Raw genomic sequence first — 21,804 nt, 5'->3', positions numbered from 1 at the left:
TTTTTTGAGTGACAGACCCAAGTGCATGCTGTCCCATCAGGGGATTGGTGTGGTGGTTGCAGGGTACAGGTGCAACAGTTGGCAGTAGTAGACAGAAGAACACAGATTTAGATTTGTACACAGAGCTGTATTTTACTGAACTCTGGGAAGATAGCTGTGAGTTTTGCTTTCATTCCTTTTTTTTTTTTCTTTTACTGTTAATTTATTTTTGCTCAAGGCAGCGACGCTAACTACCATGTACACATTATAAATAAAAAGAGATTAAGAAAAAATATTTTCAGTCTCTGGGAACTCATTTGTCTCCCAAAGTCCAAAGCTTCTTCACTGTTTGAAGCCTGGGACACAACTATTTAACTACGAAGTGACAGAGCAGCTCTTTTGTTTGACATTAGAACAACACTAGAATACATTTTAGTTGGATCAGATATTGGATATTTGAGCCTGGCTTTCTGCTCTAGTGCTCTTGCAGAAACGTCTTAGGTTCCCTTGACGCTTACTCCTAGAGTGTAAGTGTTTTTATTCTTGCTATTTCTATAAGAAAAGGACATCTGAGGAGAACTGCATGCTAAATATAATCATGGTAGTATGTGGTTTATGGCATAATTGGGTTATCTCCACTTTAATCGTTGTTTTTTGGCCCTGACATTAAATGCAAGGCAAGGACTAAGGAGGATTCCTGTTCACAATGGGCATTGCTTGTTCCTGGTTCATCTGTTGTCTTTCTCTCAAGCATATCAGCTTGATTTATGAAGCTGACTGTAAATAAATTCTGTATGTGATATTATTTCAGCTTAAGATGCATCAATTATGTAAATGAGAGAATAAAATACTCTTAATGCCGTGGCTAAAAAGGGACAACAGTTTTCTTGGCTTGAGTAAAGCTAGGTTGAATTAGTTATAAATATCTTATAGCTGATTTTCTGTTACCCAGGTATACCCATAGATTAGCTTGCCCCTATTCATAAACCTACAGACTGCTCCAGCAAGCTTTTAGCATGCACTGGACTTAAAATTTTAGAACTTAACTTAAATATAGACAGGACTGAGCGTGGGACTGTGTCATTCTGAGGCTAAATGAAAATGTCTGTGATAAAACTGGGGATGTGACCGTGACAACTCTTTATAGATAGCAGGGAAATTTTGCCAGTGGAGAAAAAGGGCACCGCCTTCCATGCTGCGCACCCTTCTAAATGGAAAGAAAAGGAGGATCTACCTTGGGTGGTATAAACCACCAGAGCTCCCTTGAGGTTCTGCCCATGTATAAGATAGCTCTGGTGTGATCTGCTAAATTCAGATGGGAGGTGAGGAGGAAGCTGGTGTTACTACTGTGGTGTGAACAGTGAGGTAGATGTGCAGTAAAACCTGATCCACAACAAGAGGCCCAGATTGACCGTTTTGATGACAGACATATTGGTAACAGGGAGTTGGCAATAGTGCTTCTTTCTGCTGTCAGCAGCAGCTTTGTCCTTGACCCTACAGTTTACATCACCTGGACATCTAAAGGTGCATGATCTAGAAAAGATTGTGCACACAGTGGGGCACTTGTTGCCTCTGTTCCCTATAGCCTCTATACAAATACTCACTGATCAGAAATCAAGGACTTCAGGTTAACAGTTGCATGTTTCCATAGCACCTGCTGTAGTGGAAAATGCTTTTATTTAAAAAACAAAAATCAAAGCAACCAATAGTGAAAACTGACTAGAAAATTATTTGAGGAATGTATTTTGACAAGTTTGCACTGGCTTTATGTACAATTCACTCATATTTGAAAAGAAGCATGGAAACATTAATGTAGCCTGGGACAGACTAAGACAGAATTCAGCCCACATATTTAAAACCTCTCTACTCTGTCCCTACCTGTAAGGAGGGCGGCTAAGCATGATTTTGTAATTTAGTGATCCCAGGGTCATAATGATATTCTGATCTGGGGACTTGTCACCGGGGATAGACAATTCCCCAGCCCCTGTTTCAAGGAATCCAGCAAGAGGCTTGGAGGTAGACCCAGTGCATCAATAACAAAAGTCATGACAGTAAATTTGACCCCAGATAGAGTGCCAAGTTATCCCTTTGAGTTAGTGGTATCCATGAGATAGTGGGGCCATGCCTTCCTTTTCCTGTCCCAGTTCTAGAATTACCAATGAAAAGGAGGTGAAATAATACTAGTGCCAACTAGTACTAGAACAAGGGAATTTGTTCTCTTGCTAGTAGCTGTGACATGAATACTGAAGTAGTGACACCCTAGTCTCGAACAGGAGGCCAGTTTATCATGAGAGTGTGTAGCACTTGCTGAACTTGTGTGGAGTAGTTGTCCCTTCCCCCCTATCCCCCTAGAAGCCTTTCCAGCCAGCCTATACTGGGTCTTAGAACAGGAAGATGGGGATCCACCAGTAGTAGTTTCCCTATGTGAAAGGTGCTGTCTACTTCCCTGTGACAGCTGTTCCCTCCTAATGCAGATGTAAGCACTGGACACCTGGGGAACCTGTGCTGTAAATCGGGAAGCAAGGCAGCTATCTTAAAAGAGTGAGTCTCAAATATCTGGTAAGGAATTGTTTAAAATCCTGATTGAGTCAGAATTCATAGGCATTAAAGCACTTGTTAGGCTGAAATGTAATCGAGAGAACTGATTTCAAATAGTATTTATGTAAAACTCAGAAACAAGACCTAAGAAATGCAGAGAAAACTGAAAGCAGTTGATAAGCTGAGATGGTTTAACAAGAGAAAAAGTAAAGGGTTTGTATCAAATGAAATATTATAGAGTGGTGAACAAGCTAAACTGAATTAAAAAAATGGACCAAGGCTACAACAGATATTTTAAAGCCAACCTTAATACTTTGGGCTTAAAGAAGAACTTCTGTGTACTGTTTCATTTACAGTGTGAGCCAAGGAAGGAAGTGGAAGTATCCTGGGGTGCTTTTGTTGTCACTGAGTGCAGACAGAATTGACAATTTTCGCTTGATCTGGCAACAGAAAGCAATTTATAGCTGTGACCAAACACAAGTACATGGCTGCAGACTGCTTCAAAAATGGCCATTCAGGTGAAAATCCTCAGGCTCAGATGAAGACTTTTAAATAGTCTTCTGTAATTTGGTTCTGTGCTGCCTTCCAGCATGTTGTTTCCAGAATGGGAGTGGGGGAAAGGGAGTGGAGGGAGCTCAGTCAGTGTTTTTTTCAGCACCTGCTAAGGGGTGAGGTGGGTGAAATGAAGCCCCCCCCTCCACTTTGGGGGGTGGACACTTCAAATCACCTACACCATTCCAGAGTGGGAGGGCTCCTATTCACTCACCCCACTTTCCAGCACTAGCTGGGCTTCCTCTGCGCCCTTCCCCGCCTCCCATTCTGAAAACTGTGCAGACTGGCAGGGAAGAAGGGTTGTTACAATGAGAAACCAGCTGCAGGCTCCATCAGCAGGTAGCATCCCCCCACCCTGGAACCAGCAGTGGACTTCTGTTTGGTCCAGGGGATGGTTGGAACTTGGAACACTTCTGTGAAGCATGCCCAGTTACAGCAGGGAGCTGCACTTCTGTCTGCACCCTGAATTACTGGGGATTTGAGACCTTTTCATTTGAGCAAGGCTTAGTTAAACATCCAGACTTGATTTGCAGTGACCTTTGTCCATCACTGTTATTAAAATGAGTGACAAAATTATTAACTAATAAATATGCATTTTCTGGGACAGTGGAGAATGTATCAGTAATTACATGAATATCTGTTGATGGACTACATTTCTTCAAGAAAGAATTTTGTATTTTCTCAGTGAAACATTGTTTATTTATGTGTGTTGTTCCCCCTCCAAGAATTCTAGGAAACCGAGTGGCAGAGCTGGAGAAGAAATTAAGGACATTGGAAATTTCTGGTTTGTGGAGTCTTCCAGGTTAGTAAAAAATCAGGAAAGCAACTTCTTCAATTTAAAAGAAATTCCTTGAGTATAAATTCTGTGATAAACTTGCAAATATGTGCTTGTTTTTAAATGTGACCATTGGTTTTGAAAAGTATTCAACACACTTGGAAAATCAAACCCTTTGACTGCAAGTCTTTTGGGCACCCAAAATGCCTAGTCATTCCTAAAAATTCTTACTTCATATATCATTCTAATTTATAGCTATTGGATATAATAGGAAAAAATCGTTTTGAACACATGAAATGGTCAAATTAGAAACGGTCAAATTATTGCCATAGTTTGATGCTGAAAAGTATTAAACTGATTTAAGCTTCTTGTATAAACTGATTATAGCTATGATTTTCTGGAAGGTTTATTTATTGTGTACTTGTTTTCAGTAACTAAAGTAACCTTGTATTATTTGCAGCATTTGTTGATAATTTCTATAGAATTTTGTAAACTGAGAAACTGAAAATGTAAAGGATCTTAGGATTTTTGTGGGTGATATCTTTCAACCATGTAGCTGGTCCAGTATAAGATATCACCCAGAAAAATCCTTGCCTCTTGCATAGCTCCTGGACCATCATGGCCACAGCAGTACCCTTAATACTACCACAGGGATCTTAAATGATCTAGTCCATATCTCTGCCAGAACAGAACATTTTCTTAATTTTTTTTGGCTTTAAATTACTTAAGTAGAGGGAGATTTAAGCTGGCTTGTTTGGAAAATGTTCAGTATTCAACTTTTATTTATTTTCCTCCCATTACATGTAGCTGTGTCTTGTTTTAACCACTGTGAATGATTCCACTTTCTCCCTAGTGTTTGCACCATTCGGCTAGTTTTGCCTAGTTTCCCACATTTTGCTACCATGTGCAGGAACTAATATAAATAAAGCTACAGGAGTTTTAACGTTGTCAGTTAGGTCAAAACTTTTCACAAAATTTAAATATTCAGCAATTTATCTGAAGAGTCCTGGTAACAAACCTAGTCAGTTCAACTCCAAGTTCTGCTTTTCCCATGTCTTCTTGATGGGAGATGCCAATGTAATATTTATACTGGAACTTTGTATTATAGGTTAACATACTAATAGAAATATCATGTAAACTTTAACCTGTTCAAATTCAACCTGTTGGTGCTTTTTACATTGTTTCAAAAATAGGGTTCATTGAAATTTGTAGCTTAATAAATGCAGTGTTTTAACTTTTGTGAAAGTATAAAGAGTAAAATAGAACAATTGGGACACTGAGAATGTCTTGCTTCATTGTTGGTCTATTTAGGTAAGATCTCAAATTAATATTTATACAATAACAACTGTCTCTTTCCTTCCTTTCTTTTGCTGCCTGAAGGCCTGAGCTACAATGTCTCAGTGGGATTTGGGAGTAGGTTCTACTTGACGTGTATATTTTTAGTAACTAATTTTAGCAGTACGTTAAATATTGTCACTGCATGTAAATAAATGGAAATGTTATCTGAACATTTTTATATCTGTCAGATTAAGATGTTCAACTGAGTGAGTTAGATGGCCACAAGGGAAATAGAGAGTGCTGTGCAAGGCAGTTCTTTTAAATTGAGGAAAATGGTAATGAAGGATGATACTAAATAGTTGTAACTGAATTTTATACTGGATTGGTAGTTCTGATGAACAGTGGGGTTTACTTCTGGATTTAACCAGACCAGTAAATCAGAACTGTGCTTTTGTTTGTGATCTACCTTAAATTTTCAACAGGAGTATTCTTGTCAGAGGGTTGTAAACTGGTTTCTGCTCTGTCAAACAGTGCCCAATTTTCAAACGTGGTTGGGACTATCATAATAGACCCGGAGGCTGGATGTGGGTTTAGGTGAGTGAGTGGGGGAGGCCTTAGAGCACCCAATCTCATTTATGCTAGAGTTCAAACAAAAAATAATCACTTAATTTGCAGTGAGTTGATTTTTTTTTTTTGTCGGTGTAAAGACTTGCTGAGGAAAACTGATTTTTCAATCATGCTTAGGGAAGGCTGCATCTGTGTTGCCTCCTCACTGAGCCTGCTCTCCAGAAAAGGCCCCTCCACTTCATCCACACAGAAGTGCAGCAAATGGTCCTGGGCTTGGTAGGGAGGCCCAGAGACCTGGTTAGAGCTGCCCATCAGTCTAGATCAGTTTCAGGTGGTGACCGCTAGGAGCACTACCAATAAAACATGTCTTTTCACCACTCCCATCACTGTGCTATTGGAACATCTTCCAAGTATTTAAAAATAGAAGTACCATATTTTCTTGCCTATAACCTGCACCTTTCCAGCCAAAGCCAGCTGGGGAAAATTGGGGAGGCATTAAATATGAGAAAAAGGGATCCCCTCCGGTCCAGAAGTTTAGTAGGGGTGGGAGGGCAGGTCAGAGTGATAGCAGTGATAATTGCTGCAGCTCTGGGAGTCATGACAGTTAACACTGCCACTGCTTCCTTCTGTGTCCCCCAGCCACTAAATTTCTGGACCTATGAGGAGGGATCTACTAAATTCATGGTGGAAGTGTGCTGTGCAGCAGCTCCTTTAGTCTTGCAGGTTCCCCCATGCAGCCCCCTCCTCCCCATTGCTGATTGGCTGAGGGACCCTGGTGGCCCTGCTGCTTGTTACTGACTGGCCAGGAGGCAAAAACAGTTCCATGATTAAAATGACTGTTTATGTCTCCCTGCTGATTAAAGAGTGAGTGGCAGGGCCCCTCTAGCAGTCAGTGAGGGAGAAGCGGGTGTTGCACAGGGGACCCTGCAAGAATAAAGAAGCTGGTGTGCAGCCCACTTCCTCCGTGAATTCAGTAGGTCTCTACCTATGGGGGATCTTCTACCCCATCCATGCAACACATCAGGCCAGTGCATAGGGTTGGTCCATGGCCAGAGCCAGGGTGCTGAGTCTGACCTGACACACAACCCTGGACCTGATGTGCCAAGTCCAGTCCGGAGCCATGTGTCAAGTTGGACTTGGCATATCAAGTCTGGGACCACTTGTATGCTGGCTCTACAGCCAAGTGTTGGGTCAAACCCAAAATATGTCTCCAGAGCCAGGATGCAGCCTTGGACTTGGTGGGTAGTCTCGGAGCCAGGATCTGGGGGTCACACCTGGCACATGGGTGGTCCCAGACTCAGCATGCTGTCAGGGTGCACAGCCTCCGACCTGCCGTGCAGCCCTAGACTCTTGTGCTAGAATGGGCTCACCATGCAGCCCCAGGCCAGGTCCCTAGTCCCCATCTGATCCATGGAGGTGACAGCAGGCTCCCTAGCTATGGCTATTCAGATATTTACCTAAGGCAAGATCTTTTTTTCTTCATGATACCTTTTAAAAATAGGGTACATATTTAAAAATATTTTTTAAATAAGGTGAATATAACACCCTATAAAAGTAGGGTGTTATATTCAGAGTGGGTTATATGCAAGAACATATGGTAATATTTGCTTCCTCCGTAAGTCATCCTATAGTTGAACTAGCTTGACAAATTGTAGATGTTTTGATTGCTACCTTGTAGGTAACGAATGAAAGAAATGTGGTTAACGAACAGCAAGAGTTTTATGCTTTTTTAGAAGTGGCTCAGGCCCTGGGAAAGTTTTGCCCTGTGCAATTATAGGTCTCTCTTTGTGGCTGATGGTTTCATTGTACTAGTGGAAATAGACTGGTCATGAGGACATGGTTTTACATAGAGAGGTCTTGGGCACTAATTCTTTTCAGATCCCATTAATATGAGCTCATCTTCACTGAGGATGAAACAAAGAATATACTGTTTCAGTATCCTAGGAGCCTTTATTTGCTGCCTAGGTACTGGAGTGATGGGTTCACTAGACAAATATGCATAGAAAGTGTCAGTCTAGTTCTCTTAGACATTAGTGTAATTGGATACTTCATTGCAGCTTTATTTACTGTGCTCTGAAATACTAATTCCCACTGCAAAAGAATTGAGCAGAAAAGAAAAATCATTTTGAACAGCATTTCTTCTTGTGACCACAGGAAATGCTGCAGATGCTTTTGTTTCTAAACAGTCATTAACTTAGTCCAGTTGAGAAGCAAGGTTGATATTCTCTGCAGGTTTTGGGTACACAGGTGGTGGCCATTATGGGAGCCTTTCTAGAAGAGCTATTTAAATGCAGGCAAAAATTTGAGAGGGATCAACCAGGTTACACTTGGGGAAAACAATATTCCTCTGGTGAAAGGAACAGATTAGCTTATTTTTCTACCTTGTAGCTTCTCATTCACTTGCCCATACATTTTTAACTGAACCCCCCCCCCCAAGAGGTTCACTAATGGACTGTGCACATTCCAGGAACTGTGCTGAGCAGGGTAGCTTCAAGAGGTAACCTGGTTCAGTCAACTAATTCAGGTTTCATTAGTATACCCCAATCATGCTGTGCTTTTGCAACGCTCTAGCCCCCTACTTAACAAGGACATGAATCACTGTTGCAATATATAAATAATACCACTTGGGCCAGTGAAACAATACTGCTTTAATGGTGGATGGCAGTCTAACCAGTACATGTGTAACCAGTCAGTTTCAAAGTAAAATGTTGTGAAAGTGAGTGTGTAATTGCTGGTGCAAATCAACACTTTTTGTCATTTGATATTTGAATTGGAAGCCACAAGAGTTGCAGCCCTACATTTACTTTCTTGCTTCTGAGATGGCTTTGCGAGGTATTTAGCACAAATAGCTCCTCTGGCAGCTACTTTCTTCAGGCTGAAAATTACCCTTTCCATCCTTTAATCTCACTGGTGATTTAATCACTTCTCTCCTGTCACGTAGATCTTGCATGTGTAGTGCTCCTCTTCCTGCCAGCACTGCCCCTTTGACATTGACCTCGTGCCCATCTCTTTGCATAGTCTTGCTACTGTCATGGGATACTAAGTATCTTTTTTCCCTCCTTCAGCTTTTGTCATTTGGAGAAGCCCTCAAATTTTTAGCTAAAAATGTCTCCTTTTGGCTTTACATTAGAGTTTGTCTCTCACTCGGCTATTTGTTAATTAACTGCTTAATTGTATTATGTGCTATAGAAGAAGCAGAGTGCAGATGCAAATTCAGTTGAAGCTGGTTGTCTAATATCCTGACAGCATCAAAGTGTCTCAAGAATTATTTATTTGTATTACTGCCACACGTGTACCTCAGCAATGTCAGAGCCTCATTGTATCAGGCAGTAGAAAGACAGGGAAAAGTCCTGTCACCAGACACGTACAGCCAAGATTGGTAAACATGACTAGAAATGTTAGGGTTCTAACTCAAGACATTTTAAAGCAGGGACGGGCAAAATACGGCCTACAGACTGGATCCAACCCACCAGGCACTTACATCCAGCTCGCGGCACCGAACAACTAATTGTACCCCACCCACCTCTTCTGCCCACAAGGGTGGGAGTGAGGTGCCCATGTAAACCCCCCCCCCCCGCCAACATACCCAATTATGCCTCACTCCCACCCTCGTGAGTGGAAGGCTGTAGCCCGGCTAGCATGCTGCTTCTGGCTGGGGCTGCTGCTGCAGCTGCCGAGGGACCTACTTGGCTTCCCTGGTGTCCCACGCACTCCAGGCACCAGGTAGGGAAGTAGTAGGGGTGAGGGGGAACTGCAGCTGGGTGGGAGCATGGGGCTGCAGCTGGTGGCAATAGGGAGCCTGCGCCTAGGGGGGCAGTGGCAGCACAGAGCTTGGGTGGGCAGGCTGTGGGTGTGAGGGAGGGTCGGGGGGACGTGGGGACCCCCTCCACGCACTGTCCATTGCGCACAGCTCTGGCAGGCAGCAGCGGTAGCAACAGCAGGCAGAGGTGCTAGGGGCAGTCATGCCTGGTGGTGTGTGCCTCCAGCCAGCACTGCACACCACAGTGAGAGGTGCAGCCCAGCCAGCCCACCTCTATCGCTGGCACTACCCACTGCGCATCTGCATCCCCCACACTCATGCGGCACTGAAGGGAAGCTCCATGCAGTGTTGTATGTGGCATTTGTAGGGTATGGGGGGGTATAGAGACCCCCTCCATACTTCTGCCATGGTGCAGCAGCAGCAGGGGGGGCACTCGGAGAGCTCGTGCCTGGCACGAGCACAAGCTCCACGAGCACCTCCGCCTGCTGTTGCTGCACCATGGAGAAGTGTGGAGGGGGTCCCTACCCCCCACCCTCCCTCACATCCCACAAATGCCACACACTCGTACACTGCCCTCACAACCTTCCCCACATATACACACCCCCAACATACCCTGCCCCCGTACACACATCCACACCCCCTCAACCGCCGCACCACCCCCAACCACGCCTCCACACACTGTACAAGACTAAGAATTTATTTTTGAGTTATGCAGTCACCTCTGTATTCAGTACACAAACACAAATCATGACAAAATATTTTTGTATTAAAATTAAAATATGTTATAGTAAGTGTTTGACTTTTCGTGTATGATTTGTTGTTTTTCTGGTTCTAAAATGTAACCCCCCTCCCAAAGGGAGTAGTTCTGGGGGGAAAGGGGGAGGGACTTCCAGTGGCAAATGTCAGGGGGCTGGGGGCAGGACTTCCAGTCCCAAGATGATGACCAGGTAGTGGAACAACTGTCAAGGGGCTGGGCTACCCTTGTGGTCCTCAGAAGCTCACCAAACCTCATTAAGCAGCCTTCCACCCCAAATAATTGCCCACCCCTGCTTTAAAGGATGAGAGCTTTGGAGGGGAGGCTGACTTCAGGCTGAGCCAAAAATTGAGGACCCCAAAATCACTAGTCCCTCCGGGAAACCCCTAGTCTTGGTTTAAGACTCCCATGGTTTAAGATCTCAGTTTAAGACAGGTTGCAGAGTATGTCAAAGTTAATTTGAATGTACAGAGTAATGGTGGTACTAACTTGTGGTCTTATGTGTTTAATAGAGGCGAGTAGAACAGTGGTAATTGTTTTAGCAAACCACCGTACCAGATGTTATTTGTCAGCTAGTATTGTCCTTTAGAATGCCACAGTCATTTGAGCTTGCAAATGTGTGCTATTTCCAGTTTGTCCTAGTGTCTTTCCTGATGACCTCTAAGTGCCTTGCATGGTAGAAGGCATGTGGGGTAAGCTGTTGTAGTTTACTTTCTCACTGCCATGGAATCTAAAGCCCCTGCTAGCTAGTCATATACAACAGAATGCTTGGCCTGAAGAGTTTAGTTAACAAGATTTCATCCACCAAGGAATGGGGCAATTTACTCCTTTCCAGCTGGATTCGAACTAAAATGCACATAAATGAATTTGGCTCAGTGGAGTAAACATTTCTAGTCCCCTTTCCCTGCAGTATCAATGTTTGTGTTTGCTGCCCTAATTCTGGGCCGTCTCTTAAACTACCTTTTTTTGAAAGAACTTTGGGATAAAATTTTCATAAAGAATAATGCACAAAATTGCATTTGTAATAAGAGAGATTTTGGCAATGAAAGCGGGATGTAGAGGGTGCAGGGTCAGTGCTGAATACTTGTTGGTAATGGTGTGCTACTCAAGTCTAAATGCAAATGATCTCTGTATTAGCATAAAGCTTTAATCTAAAAATACTTTTTGCATCACATAGATATGATCTGATTATAGCTGAACGCAAAATCTGGTAGCCTTTCAACAAATTAGAGAACTGTCCTCTACCCAGCAGCGTTGATAGAAATATGCCCTTTTTTATATTTGACTTGTGCACTTCAGTTGCAGTTTGCCTATCTAACTTTCTGTACTGAACTTTCTGTACTGACAGGTATCACTGTACTTTTTAATGGAAAAAATAGTTAAATTTTAAGATGTACTTAAACAACACCAAACTCATTGGTGAACATACAGTTTAATTGGTGGTTTAATGTTTCCAATGCTTGCTTTTTAGGTGGAAAGGATACTATCACATTCAGTGATCCAACCCTGCCTGTTATACAGCGGTCAAGATCACCATTAACATTCACTGGCAAGCCACCACAGAATGAAGCACAGAGGCATGAAGGTGAGCATCTGGGGTATAGAGGAACGTTGTGCTCATAGACTTTTCCCCTTTCATCTCATACTTGGCAGTCATAAAATAAAAATGACTGCCAAGTTTTGATGCCTGTATAGCAGAAGGTAAAGATTCAATAAGCCTAAAGGACTGAATGAACCAACCACAGGTAAAAGGAGGTGGATCATCCCAGTAAAAATGCCAGTATAGGTACTAAAAAATGACTGTCTAATGGATGCACAGTGCTAGAGAAATGGTAAAGGAATGTCACTGATGCTACAAAATGAGATGTGTGTTACTAGCTTCCTTCTATTCTTCCTCTTCTGTGACAATGAACTGCGGGTAAGCAGACTATGGAACTGGCTTAGAACTCTCCTGTATTATACCTGATCTCTGGATGAAAGGCTTCCTGATTGTAAATGGAAATAAACTTCTCTCACTGATTCTTCTTTTATAGATCTATATGCATGTTGATAAAGCTTTTGATTGAAAAGGCTTTTAACATTTTTTCATGAGTCTGTCCCAGCTCTATTTGATACCAAGCAGCACGCCAATATTTTAATTGACACACTAAATTTTCTTTAGTTTTATTTTTTTGTGCTGATGGGAAATGGCTTTTGATAGTTGCCTATCAACATTTGAATAAGCTATTTAATGGCCATGAGATCTTTGGTATGCCCAGATCTTATTCAGCCAATCATGAAGGTTCATAAATGCTTTATTGTGCTAATTCTTCAAACTAAAGAGATCCTGGTTTCATTTTGACTTTATTATCCATGTCATCATCTGATAAAGTTTGACAGCAAGATTGATCATTTTTATAATCTTGATCAGCTGATATTTTTTTGCTAAAATAACTGTATTTAAATATTCCTCTATTGAAAAGTAGTAACTTTATAAATATTCATTTTTGTTTTGAGCACTTAATTATTTTGTTCTAATTAATTCTTTAAGCGCTGTATTCAGTATTTGGTTTGTAGCATGATATTGTCTTTGCCTATTTGACATAGCATGCAGTTGGTAGTATTATCTAGTAGTAGGCTTAGCAAAATTTGATTTTTTTTAAAAAAAATTTTGACAGATGATATCAATTTCTATTTTAAGCATTTATTCTGATTTTTTTTTGTTGATTTTAAATTTTCAGTATTGCATGATATTAAGTGTGGGGGCATGCATACAGACACACATACACACAGACATGTGGACATAAACACACCCATTTCTTTCTCCATCCCAGCACACTGCCCCTGTGCACAGCCCCACCAAACTCAGCACCTGCTTTCCTTATCCCACAGCAGTCACTGCCCCCTGGCCCCTTCCCACTCTTCAGCAAGGAAACCTCTGGCTGCTGCAGCAGTATCTGCCCCCTGCAGCCAGCAACTCCCTCTGCCTGCTGGCTCCCACCCAAGTTTGCAAGGGAGGGCCCAGCTGGCTAGCACCCTGCAGACACAGAGCTGTGGAGGCAGGGGCAGGGACAGATACACATGCACAAACACACAGTGCCGAGGCCACCCCCCGCCTCCAACTTCTGCACAGCAGGAGCCTGCCCAGGCATTGTGGCAGCAGCTTACTTTTCTGTCCCCTTTCTATAAATTTTGATTATTACCAATGGAAATACTTTTCCATCAGTCTGTGAGTGTGAGGCGAGCTTGCCGTTTATCAGTGTTTACCAATCAAAATCAGATCCTGCCAAGCCTATCTGGTAGGGCCATACACTACGTATTAGCAGACCCTGCGTTCACTTGCTTATAATGGTGTCAGACTTTAACAGTTTGAGGTGACATTCTCCGCAGCTTTCTGCTTCAGGTTGATTTCTCCATCCCTGCCTCTTTGGAAAATGTTGGTTGTTGTTTTCCCATGTTAAGATCTGGTGATCTTTTCCATGCTATGGAGCTGAAACTTGAAATGTGATAGGCAGCTAAACCCTTTGGTCAGGGTTTTATCCATCTCATCCTCCATGTGAAAAATGTCACCAAATTTGACTAAGTTATTCACACATGCTCAGTAGCGACTTCAGAGATTTAGCTGTTAAGTACCAAGAGTCCATCTCTGTCTGGCATGCTCCCATCCCATCATGGCTCCTGATGCTTCCTCCCCACCCACCACCTCCGCACTTCCCCAAGTGGCAGTCTGCTCCAGAACAGAGCAAGGAAGGTTCGTTCTTGCATTACCTGTTCCTATCTGTTCCAGGCTGGGATGGGTCCAAGTACTGAAACTGAGTCCATGGAGCCTGTTTCTCGTGTGCTCCCAATGGTCCCCTTTGGTGCCCAGAGGGTACAAACTGTTTTTGTCCAGGCAGATGAGACGAAACCTTCATCAGTGGAAGGAAAGGAACAGATTGGGACAAGGAAACGGAGGCTGGGGTGGAAGGCTGGGAGAGGAGAGGAGGCTGGGATCGGGAATAGATGAAGGAGATGGATGGGGGTTGGCTGGGATGGAGTGTCGCTTAGATCTGCCAAAGCATGTGATTGAGGAAGAGATGCTGAGTGGCAGAGTGATAAGAAACAGATTAATGAGGCACTCAGGGAGAGAGAGTGGACTTGGGAGCCAAAGAAATAAATGGAGGGGGAGAGAGAGAAAAATGAGGTGTACTCTCAAGACCCAGACTCTACTCCCCCCTCCCCCAGGAACCCAGAATGAACCCAAATTCCTGTCTCACCATTCTTCTCCCAGGAAGTGTCTGTGTGTGTATGCTGGTCCAACCTCCAACAGCTTGTCCTTGTTATCCTGTATAATATGGTAGCAAATTGCTATTGCTATCAGTGAATTTGGTAATTCAGGTGGCAGAAGTATGTGTGATGTAAACCTAATTTGGACCCTTTTGTGCTACATTCTGGCATTTATGGTCAACTAATTAAAGGCTGTGTTCTTCCACAGGACCACTGCCTCATTCCCTGTGCAAGGTGAATGGGGCTCAGCTAATGAGTAGCTGTTCAGTATGTTTTCTTCTTCCTGTTCAATTTGTGACTTCCCATCTTATTTCACTGTATTCAAACCTGCTCTTAAAACACCGTTGATACTTTTCTCATGGGCTGTGGTGCTCATTGCTATAATGAGTGCTTCACAAAATCTCTGTGGTACGATAGGGAACTGAAACATAGATTAAGGTCAAGAGTTTCCACTCATTTTGGGTGCCCAATCGGAAATATGTGGGACCTGACCTTTCAAAGTGCTTTGCATCATGTAATGCTTTTATATAGCATTATATATGTTCATATGGTCAAAGTGCCTCACTTCTGTGTATTAGGCAAAAAGGTCTCAAATTTGGGTGCTCAAAAAGGATGACAAAAAATTACGTGATGCATCTGCCAGCACACAGCAACAGTGTGGCAGAGACGAGAATAGGCTGTAGCAACATTCCTGGCTGTCTCCGGGGTAGCAGCATTCCTGGCTGTCTTAAACATGAACTTCCTGCAATCCGTTATCTTGCCAGTTGAGAATCTTCCAATTTACAGGTGATGCAAGGGGGAGGGAGGGGTCCTATAGAAGGCAGATCCTTTGACATCTAGCCCTTGACTTATCCCCAGAGTAAGTCTGTTCTGTATGCCGAACAAGGCAAAATTATTGTAAGGAAGATAGTATGTGCTTGTAATTTATAGATTTTTTTGTAATGTATGTGGCCAAGGAGTGTGACTTATGGGTTACATAGGCAACCTTAATTCGGGCATTTCTGAGCTTCCAGGTGCTTGACTGTTGCACCTCAATTTAATAACTTTTTCTTTTTTTCTTTTCTTCTGTGTACCAGATGAGAAGGCTAGGAGTTTTCTCTGATACAGAGAAGTTCACCTCTGCATTCTGCCTCCTATGAAGAGCTTTTTCTGAGGTGGTGTTGTAATGGTACATTTAACATGCCTTTCCACTGCTGCCTTGCCTTGTGCTGTTACCAGAAGTAGCACATTTTCTGAAGTTGTCCACAAAATCTATTGCAGACTAATTCCATAAGGTTACTCTTTATTGGAGAAAGGTTCATTTGAAGAGTATCATTTTCTAGTGCTATTACTTATCTCTAACCAGAAATTCCACCACCACGAGCTTTTCAGAGAGTATGATCTTTTCCCTAAATGCTGTCTGCCAGCCTTCATCAGCTCCAGCATCTCTTTACAGGAGTCACACTTCTCTAAGAAGACAATCTGAATGAGCTAGGCTTGATAACTTTGTGGTCCTGATTAGTTCTGATCTCTGAAGAATTGGACAGGGAGTCAAAGTAGATATGTATATGCAATATTTTATTCAAATCAATCTCTTACCATGGTGTTTGACTGCTCAAATTTCACAAACTTGCATCAACATTGTTGCTCTGGCCTTCTTTGTCAGCCCCATTCATACAAATTCAAGTGACTAATCATAGTGTATTGCTGTCCTGTTTCCTTTATAGCACAAGCAAAGGGAGAACCAGATGATACTTGCACTGTTGCAAATAAGTTTACAGCTCCAAAGGAATCTTCTGAGGTTTCTGAAGCCCATCTAAATAACAGTAACCAAAATAAGCATCTTCACCCGTTGCTACCCCAGTTACCTTCTGAGGAAGAAGATATAAACAGACTTGGAAGTGAAATAATAAAATTAACAGAAGAACAAGCAGCTGTAGAACTCGGAGGGAGCAAAACTGGAAGTCCAGCAGAGGGCCAGAGTCCAAGGGGCCAACCAAAACTCAGTGGTTCATCCGAGGGACAGTCCCCATTATCCAGCCCTGATTCATTTGACCCCACAGAAGCCTCCAGCTCAGAGACTGAGCAAGTCCTGAAAGATAATTATGAAATCTCAGAGAGTGATTGTGAAAATCTGAATGAGAAAAAGCATGAAAATAGTGAGACACTGGATACTGAAGGACTTGGAGATCTAACTACAGCTACAGCTGCATGCACAAATAACATCTTGGACCATCCCCCTGAAACAGAGTGACAGACCATCAGATCCTGCTGAAAACTCTGAATAACTGGATAACAGCTTGGCTTGAGGTATGAAGTCCAAGCCCTCAAGCATCTCTGGTCATCCTTTGCCAGTGCAAGCTGTGTTGTTGTGAATGTAGGTACTCGCTGAAACTGTTGCCGTAGAGTTGGTTTTTACATCAGTTTGTCAACAATTGTCTATTAAAAAGGGTTTTTTTCCTATTAATAGTGATTATACTGTACCAAAAAATGTAAATATGTAATGGGGAGAACTTGAAGCTGATGGCTTTTTCATCATGCCTCTAGTATTTACAGTGATTTAAAGTTTCTAGGTGGATAGGCATAACTGAGAATAATGGGGTCAGGAGACCCACCATTATGCTTTATCATATCTAGTCTTAGCTGGGTCTCAAAGGTATGTATATTCTTGGCAGCGGAATGTGTTTTTTAAGGGTTAGAAATGTCTTTTTTTAGTTAATGGAGATTTGTCATTTTAAACTGAAAAGAATCTTGAGGTTTACAGGCTTTTATTTGTTTTCTAAACTTCCGTTCCCTATCTGAACATAGTTGCTGCGAGTGAGCATTTAGGAGAGCAGCATTTGATCTGCTCTAAAAACAAAACCAGCACATACAGTTCCCTCATCTCAAAGCTCCATTTCTCCTACAGAGTGTAAATTTTTCCTTCCTCTGCTCATGTTGGAAACTGCATGAAAATGTGTTTTAGATACAGCTGTGAAGGCCTGTCTTTTATTGGAGGGACCGTTCCCTGGATAAACACGCTCCTTTCTAGGAGGTATGGCAGAGCTATTGGGGAAAGAGGCATAGGCTTGTCCTCCTGCCATACTCTTTTGGTATCAGTTCATGGAAATGCATGTTTCCCACCCTCAGGAGTTGAAACAGTTCATGGGCAGTCGGCCCTTTGCTGGGAAACAGAGTTAATCTAAGTCTATTCACACTTTCATTTTTTTCTTTTTTAAAAGAAAAGTGGACTTTTCTATCTGGAAGGAGGGCGGTGTTTCTTGTTCACATCTGCTTATCACCTCTTTGGGAAAATGATGGAGTAATTGAGTCCCAGTGGCCCTCTTAACTTTCTTCCCAGATTGTTAGTCAGTCCTCAGAAAAACATTTCAATGTTAGGGGGTTCCTTGGAGCAAATCTCCAGATCTCCAGTGATGTTGGAGCTATGCCACTCCTCCAAGGAAGGCAGCCTCAAGGCAATGCTTAATGTTGGTGATAGCAGCTGTTGGAGGAGGGGAGGTGCTTCCTTCCTCTCCTGTTGTAGAAGGAACAGTGTCTGCAGCTGTGAAGATCCTATGGGCCAGCAGCCGTAGAGGCAATTTTTCTGCTGGCTTGGGACTTAATTGTCTGTAAATATTCATTTTTCACTCCTAGAAACTTGAAACCAATCAGAGAGAATTAAACCAAATTTAATAAAATGCTACTAATAAAAAGGAAAATCCCTCCCAGATTGAGTCCTCGTTTGACAAATATCTGCCAGCTGCAAATTTTTACAGCCCACTTGTCAGCTACTGAAAAACAGGGTTTATATTAGGAACACTGACACACTCCTCTGTATGTGGAAGCTGAGCTAGCAGGTGTTGCCGTAATCAAAGGTGTTTAATTCCATGAGCAGTTTGTACTCGGCAGAAGAAAGGCAGTTTTTAATGGTAACATTTGAATATAAGGGATGATGGGACACTGAAAAATGTGACCTGCCTCTGCATTTTCATGCATTCGCCCTAATGGGAGCATGCATGTAACCCTTTCTCTACTGTGCTTGACTGTTCTGTCATTGCCACCATGTTCAGGCAATAAAGGAATACTTGCAGCACTCCTCTACCATGTCTCCTTTGTATTTAAAGGGTCTGTGGCATGGCATTTCACTGGTATAAAAGACAGCCCTTTGAAACCAGATTTGCTTGTTTTACATATAAATACTCTGGGGGCAAGCAAGAATAAGAAGTTGAAGCTTTCTTCTCTTATTTTTAATCTAAGTTCATCCTAACCCAAAGACTGAGAAGAGTTGAACGGTGATTATGCTGTTGCTATTAATGATGACTGTCTACATCAGTGGGGGCCAACTTTTTTCGCAGACATGCCATAAGTTTGTCCCATAGCTTCCCTGAGTTTCACTCCAACCCCTTCCCCCCTGCCTGATCTGCTGCTCTGCTTTTTCCCTCCTGACCTCTGTCTCTGCTGCCTGCCCCTCCCTGTTCTGGCATTTGCCACACACACAAGCTGCTCATACTACTTACGGCCACCCCAGTCTACATTACTGAGGGCACATGAATGAATTATGGAGGGGAAACAAGGAAAGGAATTTACAGTGCATGGTAACTACCAATGTGTGTGCTCCTTACCCAAGGTAAGTGATGGTTAACAGTTAACTAGCTTTGCACTCGGTGATAGTGGGAGCAGGTTGCTGCAGGTTAGTTGAGGCTCTGTGTTCGCACAGGCTGTTACCATGGAACAGCTGACAGGGTCTAAAGCTCTGCTCTTTGTTATCTCATGGGAACTTTGCTTGTCTGTCTGTACATCATGTATACAACAGTGGTGACAGGCCTGAAGAAAAAGCCCCACATTGAAATCATTGAAATATTGCAGGCATTCCAAGGAGTTTATTCTTTTCCATCTTTCATTGCAGCTTGCTTTCATCCAAAGCTAAATGCCAATGTAGATATGACAAAAATGCAGCCAAAATCGGGGCTTTCTGGAAATTTAAAAATGATGAGAAGCTGTTACATAACACCCCTTATGTAATAGGGATAGAATTCGTGTCCCTGAGTCTCCTCCACATGGAATAGGGCCATAGCCAAAGCTCAGTTAAGTCATAGTTTCATAGTAGCTAGGGTCAGGAGGGACCTGAACAGATCATCTAGCCTGACCCCTGCCATAGGCAGGAACGAATACTGGGTTCAGAAGACCCCAGACAGGTGATCATCCAACCTCTTCTTGAATTTGCCCAAGGTAGGGGCAAGGACCACTTCCCTGGGAAGTTGGTTCCACATTTTGGCCACCCTAACTGTAAAAAAAATTACCTTCTGATCTCTAACCTAAGCATATTCTCCATCAGCTTATTACCATTGTTCCTTGTCACCCCAGGTGGTGCTGGGGAGAAAAGGGCTCTACCTATTTGCTGTTGATCTCCCCTGATGAGTCTGTAGGCAGCCACCAGGTCCCCCCTCAGCCTCCTCTTGCTGAGGCTGAACAAGTTCAGGTCCCACAGTCTCTCCTCATAAGGTCTGTCCTGCTGCCCTCTCACCAAGCTGGTGGCCCTCCTCTGAACCCTCTCCAGGCTGGCCACATCCCTTTTGAAGTGCGGCGCCCAGTACCAGATGCAGTACTCCAACTGCGGCCTGACCAGAGTCGCATGGAGGGGGAGTATCACCTTTCTGGACTGGTTTGAGATGTACCTTTGAATGCGTGACAAGGTATGGCTGGCCTTGCTGGCTGCGGGCTGGCATCGGTGGCTCATGTTCATCTTGGAATCAGTAATGACTCCAAGATCCCGTTCCACCTCGGTGCTTTCAAGAGGGGAACTCCCCAGCCTGTATGTATGCTGTGGATTTCTTCTCCCAAGGTGCAGCACCTTGCATTTGTCTACGTTGAACCCCATCCTATTTTCATCTGCCCACTTCTGTAGTCTGTCTAAATCTATTTGCAGCCTCTCTCTCCACCTGGCCCTACATCTCAGCGTCATCAGCAAACTTGGACAGCGTGCTTTCCACCCCTCATCCAAGTTGCTGATGAAGATGTTAAACAGTGTGGGCCCGAGGACTGAGCCCTGGGGTACCCCACTGCTCACATCTTGCCAGGTTGAGTACAACCTGTCCACCACTACTCTCTGGGTGCGCCCCATCAACCAATTTTTTATCCATCCATCTGTGTAGGCATCAATGCCACAGTCGCTTAATTTTTTATGAGGATGGGGTGAGAGACGGTGTCAAAGGCCTTCTTAAAGTCTAGAAAGACTATGTCCACGGCAACACCATCATCCAAGGATTTGGTCACCTGGTCATAAAAGACAACCGGGTTGGTCAGGCAGGACCTGCGTTTGATGAACCCATGCTGATTGTCCCTGAGCATGATCTCCCCTGCTGTCCCCCCACAGGTGTGCTCCTTGATGATTCTCTCCAAGATCTTCCTGAGCACTGAGGTGAGGCTTACAGGCCTGTAGTTACCTGGGTCCTCCCTCCTCCCTTTCTTGAAAATAGGGACCACATTAGCCAGTTTTCAATCCCCTGGCACCTGGCCAGATGAATGCGAATGCTCATGCAGTCAGTGAGAGTCTTTCAATGACTTCTGTGGGTTTTTTGGATCAGTCTGCAAATGAACAGTAATGCTACATGGAGGCGATGCTGGGGCCTATGAGAGAAGAGTAAGGTTCACAATTGTCTTTGGTTCCTGAAATGTTGTCTTGTTTCTGTTTTGGGGAGCAGATGTGCAGCTCTGAAAGAGAACTAATATCATCATCCTGCATGTTAAATTTTCTTAGGGATTAACCTCATGCCATCCCTCCCACGTGGATTCCATTTCTGTTCCTTTGCTATCATTTCTAGCCAAGCACCACCACGTAGACTTCATTTCAGTACTATACTACCAGTCTCCCCTGACAGAGTCCAATGTAGCTTGTGCTCTTTTCATACGTACCGTTCTTTTAAGTAAGATTTGTTTGCACTAACATACAATTGACTGTACGCTGTGGTTTTTATTCTCCTTCCTTTGAAGTTGTTGCTGTGCTGGTCAGTAGTGTAAGTAGGGTGGGACAAGCAGGGCGCCAGCTCTGGACGCAAAGTTGTGGCCCTCCCCATGGGACTTGCACTGCCCCTGGCTGGCCAGAGGAGCTGAGCAGGGTACCACCACACCAAGCAGTGCATCCAGGGGGCAGGGGGTGAATTGAACAAGCAGAGTGGTGCATTCCCCTTCCTCCTGCCCCTCAGTAGCCTTGGCAAGAGCAGTCACCACCCTGTGCCTAACGTATGTTTTTGGTCGGGGTGGGGGCGGGGAGAGAAAGCAAATGAGGTACCAGGGTCAGCTCTCAGAGAGCCCAGTCATGGGGCTCAGTCAGGGAGCAGAGGTAATGCTGCTACTGTTGTTGCTGTATAAGCAGCAGTGGCAGCACCAGCCTGGGAAATC

General features: G+C 43.5%; 1 protein-coding gene across 1 annotated transcript in view; it reads left to right on the top strand.

Annotated features, from left to right (window-relative positions):
- Positions 1 to 18,507, top strand: part of CCDC149 (coiled-coil domain containing 149) — an 83,384-nt gene extending 64,877 nt beyond the window's left edge. The window contains 4 exon segments of the mRNA XM_019552721.1: positions 3,795 to 3,871; positions 11,675 to 11,788; positions 16,155 to 16,671; positions 16,673 to 18,507. Of these exon segments, the coding sequence (XP_019408266.1) occupies positions 3,795 to 3,871; positions 11,675 to 11,788; positions 16,155 to 16,671; positions 16,673 to 16,715 (751 nt within the window). The 3' untranslated portion in view covers positions 16,716 to 18,507.
- Positions 18,508 to 21,804: the final 3,297 nt, after the last annotated feature.

Source organism: Crocodylus porosus, unplaced genomic scaffold (genome assembly GCF_001723895.1).
Source record: "Crocodylus porosus isolate Cpor-Errol unplaced genomic scaffold, CroPor_comp1, whole genome shotgun sequence".
NCBI classification, from domain to species: domain Eukaryota; kingdom Metazoa; phylum Chordata; order Crocodylia; family Crocodylidae; genus Crocodylus; species Crocodylus porosus.
This window is presented reverse-complemented; position numbering and strand designations above follow the sequence as displayed.